The sequence below is a fragment of the Canis lupus genome, chromosome 29 (assembly GCF_003254725.2).
Source record: "Canis lupus dingo isolate Sandy chromosome 29, ASM325472v2, whole genome shotgun sequence".
In the NCBI taxonomy this organism is placed as follows: Eukaryota; Metazoa; Chordata; class Mammalia; order Carnivora; family Canidae; genus Canis; species Canis lupus.
Genome location: NC_064271.1, coordinates 38944937 through 38964194, shown reverse-complemented (window position 1 = coordinate 38964194; position 19258 = coordinate 38944937). Strand labels below are relative to the sequence as shown.

The 19258-nt window shown below is 38.8% G+C and overlaps 1 protein-coding gene across 11 annotated transcripts in view; it reads right to left on the bottom strand.

Moving 5' to 3' along the window:
• Nucleotides 1-19258, bottom strand: part of TMEM67 (transmembrane protein 67) — a 75026-nt gene that overhangs the window by 11156 nt on the left and 44612 nt on the right. For 2 of the 11 annotated variants that reach the window (XM_025433569.3, XM_049103863.1), the window contains 7 exons: nt 18004-18084; nt 17415-17531; nt 14432-14548; nt 14221-14325; nt 13568-13670; nt 9619-9761; nt 7405-8606 (listed from right to left, as the gene is read on the bottom strand). In XM_025433569.3, the coding sequence (XP_025289354.3) occupies nt 8526-8606; nt 9619-9761; nt 13568-13670; nt 14221-14325; nt 14432-14548; nt 17415-17531; nt 18004-18084 (747 nt within the window). In that variant the 3' untranslated portion in view covers nt 7405-8525. The other 9 variants (XR_007407061.1, XR_007407064.1, XR_007407063.1 and 6 more) reach the window with 9 other exon arrangements.

Sequence of the window (19258 nt, the reverse complement as noted above, 5' to 3'; positions counted from 1 at the left end):
TCTTTCCTAGGCCACGTCTTATTTCCGGGACCCCTTCTGGACGAACCCAGTAACAGGTTTGTCACTTTATGGACTTAGACACATGCGTCCTGGGATAAATTCTATTTGCCCAGAGGGGAGAGCTCTATCACTCAGGAGCCTGGTGGGCCCCGCTTTGCCTCTGATGCTTGAGTCCGGGCCGTGTGCGAGGCGGTTCGCTGTAAGCATGTTGGGCCGTTGAGTTCTTGAGGTTCACCCTCTGGAGGTCCAGAAACACCTTCCGTTGACGGCACGATTTCGTCTGGGAAGGTTTTGCGCGCACCCAAGAGGCAGACAGGGAAAGGACCATGGGTCGTGTGGTCCGTCCCCCCAGGCAGGTGACCCCCCCTGTATCCCTGCGGGCCTGGGTGACGAGGAGCCACTATTATTTAGGTGGCTTGAAAATAAAGCCACCCTCTCTTAAGCTGAAATCCACTGTTTCTTGGCTTCTGTTTATTGGTCCTAATTTGTACTTGAGAGCTGATGGACGTTAGCTCCATCTTTTACGGGACAAATATTTGAAGAAAGCTGTCGTGGCTCTGGTTTATCTTTTCCCAAGGTCCTTCTACTGTGCTTCTGGAGCATCTCTAGGCCCTTGACCTCCCGATCACCACCCTCCAAAAAATCCAGCGTGTTGGGAACTAGACAGGATGCCAGGCCGAGATGGGAGCCGCACAGCACAGGAGCATTTCCTCCCTTACTTTGGACACGCGACTCCCGGAGTCGGAAATCGCATTAGAAACCTCCTCCCGAGGTTGCTCCGCATTAAGCTTCGGGGCCGCTTGAAACTATTCCCCTTGCGCTGGGCCCCTGCGGTCGGGTCAGGCCCCTCCGGGTTGTCCTGCCCACGCCAACCTGTTCTGTGGTTGTCAGAGTCGGGATTCAGGGCACTCCTGTCTCCCAGGGTCTGGCCCGATTACCTCCTCGGCCGCCCCGACCCCCTAGGGACAGAGGCTGCCCGGAGCGAGCGGGAGGGCGGCCGTGCAGGTGGCCGTGCAGGTGGCCGGGCAGGTGGCCGGGCAGGGGTGTGGCGGGGGAGCTGCAGGCTGGGTTCCGCGCCCGAGGGCCCCCGGCAGCTCGCTCGTTCCCCCCACCCGGGAAGGGCCCTGCCCGGACCCACCCGCCGACGACGGGGACAGACCCTGCGGGAAGTGGGGGCGGCCGTGGCGCGGAGCAGAGCGCAGCGCGGGGTCGCCTGGGGGCTGGGGTGGGGTGGGGAGGGTCGGGGGGTGAGGGGGGTCGGGGAGCGGGGCCCTGACGCGAGCGGCACCGAGCCTTTTGCTTCGCTTTCCGGGAAACGGCCCTCTTCACTCCCGCCGCCTCCCACCCCAGGGCCTTTGCATGCGCGGCGGCCTGCGCGTGGGCCCCTCCCGGCCGCCCCCGCGCCGCCTGCTCGCCGCCCCCCGCCTGCCCGCACTGCAGCGCCCTCGGCCCTTTTAGGCCTTATGCTCCTGTGCCCGCGCGTGCCCCTTCCCGGCCGGGGACACCCCGAAAGGCGCCCCATCCCAGCCCCCCGACCTTCTCTATTCCTCACAGGCTGACGGGGAGGGGGCGGGGATGACCGGGCACAGGGCAGATGCTTGGGGGCAGGAGCCAGCGTTCCCGCGGGAGGCTCCGTCGTCGTGTGGATCCCTTGGTCCAACTCCAGTAAAAAATATACAAAAATAAAATATAAAATAAAATAACATAAAATAAAATAATAAAATAAAATAAAATAAAAAATAAAATAAATAAAATAAAATAAAATAATAAAATAAAATAAAATAATAAAATAAAATAAATAAAATAAAATAAAAATAAATAAAATAAAATAAAATAAAATAAAATAAAATAAAATAAATAAATAAAATAAAATAAAATAAATAAAATAAAATAAAATAAATAAAATAAAATAAAATATAAAATAAAATAAAATAAATAAAATAAAATAAAATAAATAAAATAAAATAAATAAAATAAAATAAAATATAAAATAAAATAAAATAAAATAAAATAAATAAAATAAAATAAAATATAAAATAAAATAAAATAAAATAAAATAAAATAAAATAAAACTTCTACATTAAAAAAACAAAACCCCTCCTTGCTAGAAAGGCCGCCTGGGTGGGCCAGGAGCAGGGCCTTACACAGGAGGATCCTTGGGGACCTGCCCGTCCGCAGCCCCCCCAGCCCCGTAAGAGAACCACCACCCCGCAGCCGCCCCACGAACTCTTTCTTGGCCGCGGGCTCGGGGCCCCCAACCGCACCTGCACGTTCAAACCTGCTCCAAAGGTACTTGGGAGAGTGACGGAGGGTAGTCCTTGAAATGACGGAGAGGCAGGTACGGGAGGAAGATGTCCCACGGCGGGGGGGGGGGGGGGGGGGGGGGGGGGCCTCAGGTCCCGGCACCTGCTGGGGATGGGGGGGGGCCTGCTTCTCCCTCTCCCCGCCTCTGCCCCTGCCTGTGCTCCCTCCCACACATGCTCTTTCTCTGTCAAATAATAAAATCTTTAAGAAAAAAAAATGTGCCACAGAGTAACCATTTGGGGAGGTTTGTAAAGGAAGCATTACATACTTGGGATAATGGTTTGACTCGTAAAAAGGATGTATTTTTTTTTTAAGATTTTATTTTTCCAGGAGAGACACAGAGAGAAGCAGAGAGGCAGGCAGAGGGAGAAGCAGGCCCCCTGCGGGGAGCCCGATGAGGGACTGATCCCAGGACCCCGGGGTCACGCCCTGGGCCGCAGGCAGATGCTCACCCGCCGAGCCCCCCAGGTGACCCTAAAAAGGATTTTAATAGAAATGTGCATTTTATTAAAAGGAGAGGAGGAGCCCATAATCACTGGTGAGCTTTTCTTTTCCCCTTTAGGCAAGAGCTGTTTGTGGGCCTCCCTCTGAGCCAGGGCAGGGCCTGTTTCCGTCTGGACCATTCGCTCCCTAAAGCTGAGAGCCGGCGGGGACCAGTACCTGATACCCCGGGAGGGAGCCCAGACACCTGCGGGGAGGGCAGGGCCCCCAGGGAGCCCGGCACCCCCCCACCCCGGGCTCTGCAGCCCTGGCACCCGGGAGCACCCCTGGGTGGCTTTCCTGTGCCCTCTGCTGCCACCTGCCGTCACTCCCGGCTTCAAACAGAACAAAGAGATGTTTTCCCGGTTTAAGGGACAAAAGACACGCAGTGGAAAGTTACAGATCGACACTCATCCCTTCCGCTTTATATAATGAACGCACGAGGGAGGCTCATTTGCTGCACATCCTTAGCAACAACTGGGATTTTGAACGTTTTAATTTTAGCCATTTCGGTGGTTCCGCGCTGAGGGAGAGCTCATTGATTTTTATTTTGCAGTCTCATGGTGACGGTGGAGCGCTGTTTAGAAATGATTTTTATTATCTGCAAGAGCCGATGCCCCCTTTGGCCCGTCCGGGGATGGAATCTGCAGCACCGCGCGACCGCCCCGCGAACACTCCCCACGCGAGCTTATTGATCATTCGAAGTCCTCTTGCGAGAGAGGCAGGCTTCGGACCTTTGTCCACGTGCTGCTGAGTAATGCAAATACACACGAGTGTAAATTGAATGGAAATTGTAAAGTCCAACTTGCCGATGTTTTCCTTTAAGGCCAGTCTTTTTTGGGTCTTGAGGAATCTTGGCCTACGTCAAAGTCATGAATGTGTTTTCCTGTGGTACCTTCCAGAGGCTTCAGCATTTAACCTTTACTTTTACATCTGCCATCAGCCTGAAATTCATTTTTGCGTGGGACAAAGGGATAAGGATTCTATTTTTCTCTGCTGTGGCATTCGACTGACCATTGAAAAGCCACCCTCTCCTCAGTGCACTGCGAATCACAGATCAGGTGACTGTGGGTCTGTGGGTCTGTTTCTAGACCTTACTCCAGAGGTCATCTGTTTATCCTGTCTGCAGCCGTGTCCTTTTTTTTTACAATAATAATAGATGCAAAGGGGGCAGCCCCGGTGGCTCAGTGGTTTAGCGCCACCTTCAGCCCAGGGCGTGATCCTAGAGACCCGGGATCGAGTCCCACGTCGGGCTCCCTGCATGGAGCCTGCTTCTCCCTCTGCCTGTGTCGCTGCCTCTGTGTGTCTCTCATGAATTGATAAATAAAATCTTAAAAAGAAATAGATGCAAAGTTATTTTAGGCCCACAGATTGCTTTGTGTTGGGCAGTTTGTCCACTCTACTTCTAGCCCTCCTAACAATACATTGTCCTACGCTCAGCCCCAGAGACGCTAATCTGGGTCTTTCTTTCAGAATCAAATATTAATAGGACTTCTTTCTGCTACTTCTACTAGCATGCGGCGACACTTGCAGAGTACCAGCCCTGTGCCAGGCATTCTTCTAAGCACTGCATGCTCGCAAACTCATTCACTCCTCCCCAAAACTCTAAGGCAGGTACGATTACCCCCCCTTTATGGGGGGGTGGGGGGGTGGAATTTAGTCACAGAGAGAAGTCACTTGCTCCAAATCACTCAGCTGCTAAGAGATAAGACTTGAATACAGTAGGTCTGGCTCCAGACTCTGCGTCGTCAACCACTATCCTTTGCTGCCTTACAGGCAACGCATTTATCTTTACGAACCAGGAAGGCAGCCAGGCAACACGCCAGCCGCCCAGCCCCTGGACCACCAATTCTTGCAGGGTGATTTGACTGTGGAGGATCCCTTCTCACGCCCTCTGTGCATTCACTCACTCTTTGGAGTGTTAAAATATTCAGCTGGTAAACTTGGCTTGAAGTCTTCATACCCTGTGGCTCGATGCAAAACTCTTTCATGATGCAGCTCTTACCTTCCTTTCCAACCTCATCTCCCTCCCAAACCTCCAAATGTACTGTTCCAGGTTCTGTCGTGTGATGGTCAGTCGGGTGGGGCCACACAAGGAAACACAGGAGGGGCTCGGGAAAACAAAGCTGATCATACTCACAGGTGCTAGAAACAAGAGGCTCGCCATGCCAAGCAGGCACCCACGTCACATGGGCCCCCGGGGAAGCACCACTGCTGGCTGGGAGGCAGAACAGGGGCAAGGGGGAACCTAGGTCCCAGCCTTTATTAGTTTCTGCATTTCTGCAGGACAGGCAAGGCAGGCCGGGTAAGCAGGATGAGCTAGCTGGCATCATTACAGGGGGCACTAAGCTACAATGGGCTCTAAGGGCTGGTCCTAAGCTGCCTGTCTGGGATGGTTAAAGCAGAGGAATATTGCTTCCTGGGGTGTACAGGGCGGGCGCAGAGGGTTAGTCTGCATGTCAAAAGCATGCGCCTGGCTACACCCTTTGCTGAGATTCCAATCCTAGAAAACATGTTTAAGTCTCCCTATAGCCAGAGGAAATTAAGATGTCAAAACATCATAACATACAGCAAACTTTAAAAACATAAAGAACACGTGCTCTATAATACAAACTACCTGTAAGTGCCCGTCTGCTGCGCGTTTCCTCTCAGATACGGACTGTTCTGGCTCTGACTGCCCTTGTCCTGTTCAGGTCAAATGCCGCCTTTCTCAGGTAGAAGTCCTAATGACCACGGGTGCACAGTTTGGAGCTTTCCCATAACACCCTGGTGGCTGTAGCACTTTTCAGATCACTGAAATTATTGGTTAATACATCGGCTTCCTCTACCAATTCTAAGACCCTTCTGAGAGGCTCTGGAGTGGGAACAGGTGGAAATATTGTTTGAATGAATAAATACGTAACTCTCTCCCAAACACAATATTTCCCTCTCTTCCCTTTTTCCTAATCTGTACCATGAACCATGCCTACAACATGGTGTGAGGACAGCTCCATCTTGGCTCCCGTCATCGACCGCTGTGACATCTACTGGGGAGAGGGGGGGACCTCTTCCTGGTGAGGCTGGAAGGCTGAAGCGGAAGGAAGGCTCGGAATTTTTTTTTTGGTCAGTAATCTGGGTTTCAGTATTATGGAATTAATTTACTCGCAAGATAGAAAATATACTTGGAGGCAGATGTTTTATTTTTTTAAACTGTTGCAGACTTTCCTTTTTTTTTTTTTAAGATTTTATTTATTTACTCATGAGAGACACACAGAGAGAGAGAGAGAGAAAGAGGCAGAGATACAGGCAGAGGGAGAAGCAGGCTCCATGCAGGGAGCCCCATGTGGGACTTGATCCCAGGTCTCCAGGACCACACCCTGGGCTGAAGGCGGCGCTAAGCTGCTGAGCCACCTGGGCTACCCCAAGGCAGACGTTTTAAACTAAAAATTCTAAAACTTCTAGTGTTTAGTTTACTCACTGCCATAAGTTTATCTTCATGAGCTAATCCTTACCACAAGTGGTAAACCAAGGGTATTATTTCCATGGCAGAGATGCAGACTAAAGCTCAAAGATTTCAAATGATTTGTTTTAAGGTCCCAAAGCTGGTAAGTGACGGGGGCAAAAATTCTAATTTGAATCCAGGGCTTCTGTTACTAAATCTGGAGCATTTTCCATTAAGCCACATGGCTCCTTGACTTATATTCATTTCCCTTCAGCTTTCATCAATATTTTCAGACAACAAAAGGAAGACCGATTTCGTGCCTGCAACCACTGGATTAGTGATCATTTTGAATCCTTCTCAATCTAGGTAACCAGCGGAGCCTTCTCAAAAGGGAGTGTTAGGACAGCAGTGCCAGAGAAATAGGAAAATATAAACATCTCATAACACAGAGACTGATCCACAGAACCATGCTAGGGGCCTGGGCATTTCTGTGGGGGACACTAAACACACAGCAGCTTATGAAGAACCTCTGGGTGAACCTAGATTTTGCTTCCTTACCAGATGATGAGGAGACTTACCAACTGTTTCTAGGCAGTCAGTAAAATTGGGGGCAGAAGATAGAAAGTACAGTAAATCAGTGCTACAGAAATAGACAAAAGATTATGGATCTAATGGAACATTAGGAACCTGATCACAGAATTTAAATTGTAGCACTGTGAACAGGGGAATCAACAGTGTGTGAAAATCTGAACACATTTTATGTATCCAACCAAAATAAAAAGTAATATTGTATAAAACCAGTGTGAAATTATTCTTCAAAATGCCTTTTCTGTGTTAATTAGGTGAGCTGACTGATCCTGTTTTTTGAAATTCCCATTTTTAAACATTCACATTAATATTAATTTCTCATGTATGAATAAGAATTTGATTTCTCTCATATGCTTCTGAGCAAGTGGTTTTAAAAATCTATACTATTTATTTCTCTTTGTAGCTTGTATAAAGGCATTCCTGTACTTTGACCCTTCAGAAACTGTAGTTTCAAATGCTTAGCTTCTTACCCCTTTTTTCTCCTCTGTCATCCTTAAGATTCAAAGACATGTAAAAGATTCAACTTTGGCAAAGACTGTGGACGCCTGCTGCAATAGTGTTGTTCATTCCTAGATGTTATTTCATGAAATACACATTAATCAAACAGGAAATGAAAACATCTAAGGATTTATTCCATATTTTCAACTCAAAAACATAAACAATATTTACATAGCATTATATTTCAGTATTTACACAGCATTAACAGAAAAGGCAGTAAGAAATGATGGTTGGGGGTCAATGATCATTATACCTGGAATACAAGGATGCCTTTCAAATGGTATGCAATGAAAATCATATCATGGAAAATTATTAACTACATGGCTCAGAATTTACATTGAGTGGCGTTTTGGATCCAAATAAATACAAGCCTACTGACTTATGAAGCCTAAGTGTGTTTTCAATAAGTCACCTTGTCAATATAACATGATAAATTTATGGTTATTTATAATCTTTAAACATAACTAAAGAACAAAACCTTGTGAGTGCTCTTAAAATGCTAAGTAATTCAAAATGTATAAAAAACTATATTGGGAGAAATGTCACACATTATGGCTTGTTTAAAAAATGTAAATGATAATTAAGAAATATACACTCTTGATGGGAAGGACATATTGACACAATGATATAGGTATAAAAAATAATGAATATGTACTATTTCATGAGATGCCTATTAATCCAGTGGTGAATCAGTCCACTGCCAGTGTGAGCAATTAAAATGAGGCAAATTGAGTCAGCAATATACAATTTCAAATTTCTAAGTACTTGAAAGCATTTTCCAACATTTATTACCATAACATATGTAAAAACTAGAAAACACTGAACTGAAAACTGCTTGAACTTGGAATAATCTTGTCAAAGTGAGAAAATGTAGGCAAATCCCAGTTTATAAAATTATCTACAGAGACAAATGATGGGATTGTTTTATCATTAAAAAGTGTTATGCTGACAGCAACATTTAGATTTCTTTTGCCCCACTGTCAGTGTATCTAATTTATGAGTTCTTGAATTAAATACCGTCACAAACGGGAAAACAACATTTTTCATTATACCACTGTATATATGCATAAAGAAGTTATGAATCCACAGATTACAAAAATAAATCTTTCTTTAGCTTAGAAAACAAATAAAAATAGAAAAATTTGAATTCAAGGTTTTAAAAAACTATGGCAAACTAATCTGATAATTATGACTGTTTTTGCCATAACTATATTGTCTTGATCTATTCAAAAAATTAAATCAAAAATCTTTGATCCACCAATGTTTTGGATGCCAAATTCTTCTGTCCTACTGTATTACGTATAAATCTAAAAATCTGGAAAAAAAAATTAAAACAATTCAGAATGGAAAAATATATAAAGAAACATATGTACATCAATTAAAATATCTAACTATTTATTTTCATGTATCAGGCATCTGTATTCCATGGTGATGCACAAAATTATTTCAAGAGTATTTATCATCTTTCATAATACCAAACAAGTGCATATTCCTATTTAGAATAGATCTTAATGAATTAATACAAGTCCTCTCATGTTCACGGAATATACTATCAAATATTTTGAAGGCAACTTACCTCTAGCTTTAAAAGCTATGGAAACATCAAAAGCACTGTTAGGGATAAAATTTGCTTGTAATTTTAGATCTCTGTCAAAGACTAATTATATGTTACTAACTCATACTTCCTTGACATAATGGGGGAAAATTTGAGTGATATTAATAACAACATTTCCAGAGAAATTTGTCATTTTTTAAAATCTCCACTTCAGGCTCCATACCCATCCAGCAACTATTGTTTTAACCACACAGGTAGAAACTGTGTGACTGTCACAACAAAGGGGCTTCTCTGTGGTTGAGTCCTGAGCCCGATCTCCCATCCCCTGCCCTCTCCTATCCCCTGCCCTCCGGAGCTTGCCTTTTTGTTACAATAACAGCTGGTGCAGAGGGTGAAGGGAACTCTCATTATTGCTACTTTTTTTTTTTTTAAATTTCAACTTTTTATTTAAATTTTAGTTAACATATATGGTAAAATTAGTTTCAGGTTCTAATTACTGCTACTTCTGGCATATAGGAGATCAGCAATTTAAGTATCTTCCTTTCTTTTCACAGTTGTTCAAGCAACTTATGCCTTCCACAAGATCCCAGTATTTCACTGACCCTGAGGAGAGTATAGTTGATTGAAATGTTTCTTCTTTTTTTGGTGGGGATAATTATTCTAAATCTTTACAAATTCCTGATAAAAGCAGACATTGTTATTCTCTGCTATAAAATATCTACTTCCAAAGTATCTGTTTGAAAAGAAATCCAGAAAAGATTTTTAAACTTACCTCTTGTTGCAGGTATGTAAGGAAGGCCGCTAGAACAAAATTTTGGCAAGCCAAATCCACAACACAGAAGAACAGCAGATCAAAAATAAGAAGAGTGGCTTCATTTCCATAATATAGAACACTGCTGAAAGAATATCCTTCATCTATTAAGAAAAAAAAAAAAAAAGCAATGTATAAGATATAAATTAGAAACTTTAAAATAGAATAAGCTTCTGATAAATTTCTGGTGTTAAAATTTGGGTACTTAAAAAACATAACAGAAGCTACTACTTATAATACTTTATGGCTTTCAAAACAATTAAAGGGTATTAAAATTTGCTAATCTCAAAAGTCAGTAACGGAACTCTGCTCATAAAAAATAATTAAAAATAAATAAATAAATAAATAATTTTTAGCACTTGTACCAAGGGTTGGTAATTGCTAGTAGTGTGAGTATATATAGTCAATACCTTCCAAAGACCAGGTAATGAATATCCCTTATTTGTTTATGTAACTAAAGGTCAAAGAATCTTAGATTCTCTAAGATAGACAAAGTTAAAAACACAAAAACAAAACCAGCAAGGACGGAGTAGTGCATAGTGAGTTATAATTTGTGTCTTAACGGTTAGTCCTCTGAGGTTCTGCTCCAAGACCTCTTTTCTTTTCATTCCACAAGGAGGGGTTTGTTCTTCTTGGGATGTAAACCCTCTTTTAAGATTCTGATGAAAGCTACAGACCCTTTCACCATAGTCAGGGGGCGGAGGGAGTCCATATATACAAATCTGGCATGTAATTTCAGGGAGATCCAAGGAACCAATGAAGCTGTTCATGGATACCCAGTTAGGAACTCCTGTTTTAAAATAAGGGGACGGCCGGTATGCCTCAGAGTGTCAGACAAGGATTCTGGGATTTGCTCTCCAGCCTCTTTATCTTTCATGCACTCTTACTATGTCCCACTTCATATCAGGCTTCAATCATAAAATTCATAAATATAGAATGCCCTTTCCCCCTTCTGTACAAATATCTTTGCCTCTTTTCCCTTGATCCTCCCACTTGACAACTTTTTTTAGGATGCAATTCAAACTTTTCCATGTGGTCTCTTCTCGTTTGTATGTCTGGTTAGATTTCCCACTCACTATTCGTACCTGGTGTAACCTGTGTCTGCAGAGACTTCCATCCCAGCATCACCCCACTCATATATTCAAGATGCTCACTTGTCTGTGCTATGTATCCTGGGACTGGCATGACACATGACACTCAATAATGCATGAATAAGTGATACCCAAGCCAGGACATAGGTCATTCTTACCAACCCATATAGGAGGTCATCCAGCCACATTAAAAGTGACATATATACTACCCTTTTAATGATAGGAAACCAGATGTAGGCACTATTCCTATCACAGAGTACCTACAATTTTTAAGAATTTGGATAAAATGAAAAGTTAAATGTTAAAGATTAATCACAAATATTATTCTTAAGTGTTTTATTAGTTTTCCACTGACTGCACATTCCCATAAAATCTGAATTTTATCTTCACCCTCGTCACTTTTATTCAGCATAGTACTAGACATCCTTGCCACAGCAAACAGACAAGAAATAAAAGGCATCTAAATTGATAAGGAAGAGTTAAATGGTCACTATTTGAGGATGACATGATATCATACATAGAAAACCCTAAAGATTCCACCAAAAAACTATCAGAAGTAATAAATGAATTCAGTACAGTTTAAGACACAAACTTAATACCCAGAAATCAGCAGCGTTTCTATATTAATAATGAAGTAGCAGAAAGAGAAATCAGGAAAACAATTCTATTTACAATTATATCCAAAATAATAAAATACCTCGGTATAAATAACCAAGAAGGTGTAAGATCTGTGCTCTGAAAACTATAAAACACTGATGAAAGAAATTGAAGGTGCTACACACAAATAGCGAGATATTTCATGCTCATGGATTGGGAGAATTAATATTATTAAAATGTTCATACCATCCAAAGTAATCTACAGATTCAATGTAATCCCTATTAAAAACACTAACAGCACTTTTTACAGAACTGGAACAAATAATACTAAAATCTGTATAGAACGACAAATAGCTAAAGCAATCTTGATAAGAAAAAACAAAAGAAAAACTGGAGGTATCCCAGTTCTAGATTTCAAGATATAATACAAAAACAGACACATAGATCAACAGAACAGAACAAAGAGTCCAGAAATAAGCCTACACTTACATGGTCAATTAACCTATGACAAAGAAGGCAAGAATATACAATGGGGAAAAGACAATCTCTTCAATAAATGGTGTTGGGAAAACTGGACAGCTATATGCAAAGAATGGAACGGATCACTTTCTTACACCAAACACAAAAAATAAACTCAAAATGTATCAAAGACCTAAATGTGAGACCTGAAATCATAAAACTCCTAGACATATGCAATAATTTCTATGATACTGGCCACATTAACATTTTTCCTAGGTATGTCTTCTAAGGCAAGGGAAACAAAAATAAAAATAAGCTATTGGGATTACATCAAAATAAAAAGCTTTCCATAGTAAAGGAAACCATCAACAAAACAAAAAAGGCAACCTATTGAATGGGAGAAGATATTTGCAAATGACCTACCTGAAAAGAGGTTAATATTCAAAATGCATAAAGAACTTACACAACTTAACACCAAAAACCAAACGATCCCATTTAAAAATGGGTAGAGGATCTGAGAGACATTTTCTCAAAAAAGACATACAGAGGGCCAACAGACACATGAAAAGATGTTCAACATCACCAGGGAATGCAAATCAAAACCACAATGAAAACTTTATACCTGATTGGCTAAAATAAAAAAAGATAACAAATAACAAATACTTATGAGGATGTGGTGAAAAGGGAACTTTTGTGCATTGCTGGTGGGAATGTAAATTGGTACAGCTACTGCGGAAACCAGTATGGAAGTTCCTTAAAAAAATTAAAAAGTAGAAATACCATATGATGCAGTAATTCCACTACTGGGCATTTTCCCAAAGAAAACCGAAACACTAATTCAAAAAGATATAGTCTCCCCTATGTTTATTGTAGCATTATTTACGGTAGCCAAGATACCAAAGGAAGCCCAAGTATTCATTCACAGACGAAGGGATAAAGAAGAGTGAGATATACAGATATATATAGTCTCTCTCTCTCTCTCTCTCTCTCACACACACACACACACACACACAGGAATATTACTCAGCCATAAAAGAGTGAGATCTTGCCATCTGCAATAACATGGATGGATCTAGAAAGTGTTATTCTAAGTAAAATAAGTCAGACAGAAAAAGATAAATATCACATGGTTTCACTTAACATTGGAATCTAAAACACAAAACAAATGAATAAACAAACAAACAAAAAGCAAATCATACCTATAAATACAGAAAACTGATGGTTGGCAGAGGAGAGGGGGTAGGAGGAAGGACAAATGGGTTAAGGGGAGTGGGACACAGGCTGCCCGCTACGGAATGAATAAAAGGTACAGCACAGGGAATACAGTCAGTGGTATTGCAATAGTCATTTCATGATGATACGGTCGCTATACTTGTGATGAGCAGAGCATAACACAAGAGTTGCTGAATCACTAGGCTGTATACCTGAAACTAATGCAACATCATCTGTCAATTATACTCAAATTTTTAAAAAATCTGAATTTTTTGTGTTTTACTCTCTCTCTTCTAGGTCTATCACTGATTTTGAAATTTTTGCACTTTCTTCAGAATAATTATCTTTTACATTTTTGTTTCCTGCTACATGACATAATAAAATGGAACACGGAAAACTACTATCATACCATGAAGTTAACTAAGTTCATTACGTTTCCTTTGTTTTTATATAAAATTATAAAATTTAAAAAAATAACTACAAGTACTCTTTCTTTTTTTTTCAAACTTTGAAAATAGTAATCAAGTTCCGCAAAGGCATTTGAAGGATACCATTGTAAAAGATGCTTTTTTCCATTGGTTCCATGAATTCTATTCCAAGAATTCTTTCAAGAAGCAATTTATCTTTTATAAAGTAGTCCATTTCCTTATGAACCTAATATAAAAAGATAAACATTATTTCAAAAATAGCATGAAATAAATGTTTCCCAACTAATGTAAATCAGAAAGAGAGAAAATGAAAAATGAATAGTACATGAAGAAAATCTGTTCTTTAAAAAGACTGGTCTTACTACAATGGGCTTTATAACAAGATTTTCTTCAGAAATGTTTTAAATTTTAAATGTCTTTAGTCGTATTTAGGGCTATATTTAAAATCAACTTTTAACAAGCTTTTCAGGAATACAACCACAGCATAGCATATTTCTATAATAAAAAATATAATAATATTTTACTAATTAGCTAACAAAATTCCAGCATAGGCATACTTTAAGGGAATCATCATTATGCTAATAGATGCATAAAATGTCACCTTATTTTTATATAACCTAAACTCTATCCTTAAGTCACAGTATTAATTTTGATAGGCGAAAAAAAGAAGGGTTCTAAGTTCACTGACTGGTTAACTAAAATAACTGACATTACTGGTTAAATTTTTAAAAATTATATTTTGCTTCTAGTCGAAATATAAATGCTAACATACATACATGATCGATGAAAGAGCCAAGAAATTTGTTCATAGTATGATATGCTTTTATACTCTGCTCAAAAGTGCTTGCTGATGAACTCAATAGTCTGGCAGGGCCATTTTTCTAATGTGAAAAAGAGGTAAGAATAAATGCAACATGTCTTACATTCTTGGTTTTTAAATAAGATGAAATATTGGCAAAATATACCTGAATTGTACTTTATACAAACCCTTGTCAGTGTCTCATGAATTCTGTCATAGTGCTGTCTCATCTGGCTAGAAATCGCAATCTGAAAAGTCTGACCATCTGTGTTGGGTACCAAACCCCTCTGGCTACACAGATTTTCCTGAAAAGTTAAAAATTTAAAGATCATGAAAATTTTGCCTATTTCAAAAAGAAAATACAACACTTTTCTTTTAGTTAGTATCACATTACAAGACCACCTGAAATTTTACTGAAACTATATTTGAGATAGAGATTCTGACATTACCCAAGGTTCCTACTCCCCTCTGGATTTTACTAATTTCTATGTTGTCATACGCCGTTCAGGTCTCTGTATCATCTCCTGTATCCTACTTTTAAAAATCCACACTAAATTCATTGTGTATTGGTATTTGTAGCTTCCTTTATGATTCATTTTATTGCTCTTTAGTGCCTGTCAAAAAGTCTAATCTTAAACACTTTTATAAATAGCCTTTATTTTCTAAAAACTTTTAGAACACTTCCTTAATTAAATGCAATAAAAAAGTAGCATGATATATAACTAAACAGTTAATGTCATGGACCAGATATCCATTTCAGGTCTTCCTGACACAACCTGAATCCCGACAACCATCCACATGCAAAATTTTGCTTTACCTCACCCCCTAGCTACTTCCCATCCATGCTTCAAGGTCAGCTCAAGTCCTCCTGCCTCCCTTCTCTTGCCTTATTTGCTTATTCCAGAGCTTAATATTAATAATCTCTTTGTCTAAATTTAATCTGCAAACATAATGTAACACTTGGTTTTCTACAGACTGAAAGGAAGTCTACATGCAGTGAATTTCTCTAATTAAAAAAATAATAAAAGCTTTTTTTCCTGATTAAAACATTACATGCTACTGCAGAGAATTTATAAAATATGGAGAGGTACAGAAAAGAAAGAAAAGAAAAAAAAATCCCCTATGATCTCAACATCCAGAGATACAAGTATTTTAAGGTATTTTATTTCTAGTTCTTTGTCCAGGCATACAGATATAGATGGCATAAAACTGGGATCACATCGATTTCTTTTTCACCTAACATTATATCCTAGCAACTCTCTATGTCATTAAATATTCTATAAAACATGATTTTTATGTCTACCTAAGAATTTCACTAAGAAAACCAACTGATTTAATATTCTCTTTTAAATAATCCCTTATAAATAACCACTGTGATGAAGATCCTGAACCCAATTAGCTATTCACATTGCTAATTATTTCCTTGAGTGAGATTCACAGAATTAGTGAGTCAAAGATAATGATCTCTTAAAAAGCTCTTCGTATATACATTTCCAAATGCTTTCCAGAAGATTTGTAAAAATTTATCCTGAGACCAGTAGTTTTATGGGTGCTCATTTCATCATGTCCTTGGTACTAATATGTATTAGCTTTAAAAAAAAAAAAAAAAACTAAGCTAATTTGAAGAGGGAAAAAAATATCATTTTTTACGTGTATTTATTTATGACGATACATTTTTAGGGGGTTACTAGTCTCTATTTCTTATTTATGTGCTTAAAAATTATTTTATCATTTTTCCATTGAGGTTTTAACTGTCTGCTTAATGATTTCTATGATTTTCAATATTGTTATCAGTATCTTTATCATATTTGTTATGAGAATTTTAGCCAAATTTGCTTTTATTATATGACTGTTGGCCACATAAATGTTCTCCATTAATGAAGTAAAATCAATTAATAGTCCCTTTATATTCTTATGCTTAAAAAGTCATCTCTCGATCTCAAATATTCTTTTTTTACATTTAACTTTTCAAAACCAGGTGTAATTTCTAAATTTCTAAATTTCTAATTTCTAAAGAACAGTAAACCATCCATCACTCAACCCCAAATCTGTAAATACTTTCGTATATATCTCTAACTAATAAGGTCTTAGCAACAACAAAAAAGCCCACCATGCCATTTTCACACCTAATAAAACTAATCATTCCTTAATATAATTTAATATTTAGTCCTTAAATTAAGTCTCTCAGATTATTCCCAAGGATTTTTTTTTTTAAATTATTGGTTTGAATCAGGATCCAAAGCCTACACATTGTACTGTTTTGTTTCTAAATTTCTCTTCCTATCTAACAGTTCTTCCACCCCCACCTCCACCACCACTCCTCTTCTTCTTTACACACCTTAGATTTGCTGGAGACACTGGGTCATCTGTCCTGTGAGACATCCTGCATTCTGAGTATGGCTAATTGCTTCCTATGATACTATTTAATTTATCCCTCTATCTCTTCTATTTCCTATAAATTGGTGGTTAGATCTAGAGGCTTGATTATATTCAGGTTCCACTTTCTTAGGCAAGAATATTTCATAGGTGATGTTATGTACTTCCTACTGCATTATAACTAGCAGTGATTAATGTTGGTTCTCCTAATTCTTACTTGTAGTAAGATGGAGCCAGTGTGTTCAGACTATGTCAATCTGATTCTTCATTATAAAGCTCCTGTCAGCCTTCACTTAATTGTTTTAGCATCCACTGCATTGTAGCCTATCTGCAATAATCCATTAGTCACTACAAAATGGTGACTTACCAAGTAAGAGTTCGTTTTATTTTCTTTTATAAGAAAGAATTTCCCCTCATGGAAAGAACTTCCCCTCATGAACTATATTTCAAAATAAAGTATTTTGAAGAGGGTAAAAAATATGATTTTTTACCTGTATTTATTTATGACTACACATTTCTTAGGGGTTTATTAGTCTCTGTTTCTTATTTATGTGCTTAAAAATTATTTAACCAAAATATTCTGGTTATTTTAAAATACAGTCCATATAGGAACCATAGGATGAAATTTGATTCTTTCCCTTTATCAACGTTCAGTGTAATGAGTTGGTTGGGTACTCTAGCAACTTTCAAAAGTAACCAATGGGGAATTTTTAAAAATATTACTACAAATCCTAGATTAAGAAAAGCAAACCCATTTTTCAATTAAAAACTGAAAGATGTTAAATATATTCATACCGCTTCTCTTTTAAGGTTCATATTCATTTCTTCCATATTAGTATCTGCATGCCCGTGTACGGATCTACCATGAATGTAATATCCAAAGCATTTGTGGGATAACAGAAACACTGATATCTATAAAAAGAGAAAAACAAACAGCAACTCATGTAGAAAACAATAAAAATTAAGTTTTTTAAAAAATTGCTTTTCTCTCAAAGAGGGTTGAATTCTTGGAAAATATATAAATAGGACAATAAGGTAATAAAGGGTAATTATGTTATTATTAAAAAGTTGAAAAGAGATTAAAGATATTTTCTAAGAAAGGAAGTGTTAAGATTGATATATGAAAACTTTTCAGGGACTCTGCTGAGTGAATCATTTGGTGGAGAAGGAATTCATAATTAAGAAATTGCAAATGAAGAAGAAACTAAGGCAGTAAACATTAACTTGTAGCTCATTACAACTATCTCTGGAATTAGCAATCAGTGGGAAATTGGACTAAAAAAATTCAATCATACCAAATCACTTTTAAAGCCTCTCTTAATGTACTCATGACCTTTAAAAAGGGAAAAATAACAGTTGCAAGATAAAGTCAGAAAGTACTTACATTGCTCATACAGCATAAATCCACAAACTGTCGAATTTTATCTTCTATAAATCTCTCATAAAAGACAGCAAAGAACATGATCTGAAACAGTAAGCCAACTTCATGGTTATTAGCTTTTAAAATTTAATTTTCTTTTATAGCCACAATGTAGTATCTTAAAAAGAAAGTCCACCCAAGAACACAGTGGCCTTTAAATGGTTCCTGTGGGATAAAATCCTATTTATCATTTCTGATTCCTCTGCCAAAGAAATAAGGTTTTGGGATTGTGTTAAAATTTATTGAGGGAGCCTATTTTGAATTTTAAGAACTTTTCTGTATCATTAAAACACAACAGGACAAACTTGGAGGGAGAGAGGGGCTTTAAAAAATTTAGCATAAACAATATATTAATGGCCAGATTTATGTATAGTTCTGCAGTCCTACCCATCTCCTAAATTTCAAAGCTATTAGAAAACTTGCTGCTTTTCTAATTAACATTCTGACAGAGTAGCACATAAAAAGCATATATCAAATATTCTACTTCAACTGCAGATAATACATTAAATATTGAAATGGAATGGTTTCAAGTATTTTCTTAGCTTTAATAATACCAGAAAAGGAAATTATTTTATAAATCAAAAGAGAAAAGTTTTAACATTTTAGACCTACTTAGACATATTTGAGAGAAAGATAACATTTCCTAACCATCCAGTTGAAAGGTGTCCCCCATTCGTAACTCCAACCCGCCTCTCCTCATTTACTCTGTATCTCATCTCCCTACTGATGCCCTTCACAGCACTTGCCACAATCTGTAGCTTGCTCTTGTTAAGCATATCCTTGAGCCCAGCACGGTGCCTAGAACACAAAATGTACTCCAATGTGTGAATGAATAAATAATCTACATCAGCTGATTTACTGGACACACTTCCCTAACATTCTATATATGTCTTGTTTTAAATCCGTGTAAAGGACCTGAAAAACAGCAACTTAAAAATTTTAAAAATAAAAAATACCACTTAAAAGTTGAAGAAGCTGGGTTTAGGGAAATAAAAGAAGCAAGCAATAAAGACTAACATTATGAGAATCAACAGGACTTAAAAAAAAAGATTTTTAAAAAATTCATTTAAGAGAAAGCGTGTGAGACAGAGCACAAGCAGCGGGGAGGGGTAGGAGAAGCAGATTCCCTTCTGAGCAGGGAGCCCGATGCAGGACTCCGTCCCAGAACCCTGGGATCACAACCTGAGCTGAAGGCAGATGTGTAACTGAGACGCTCAAC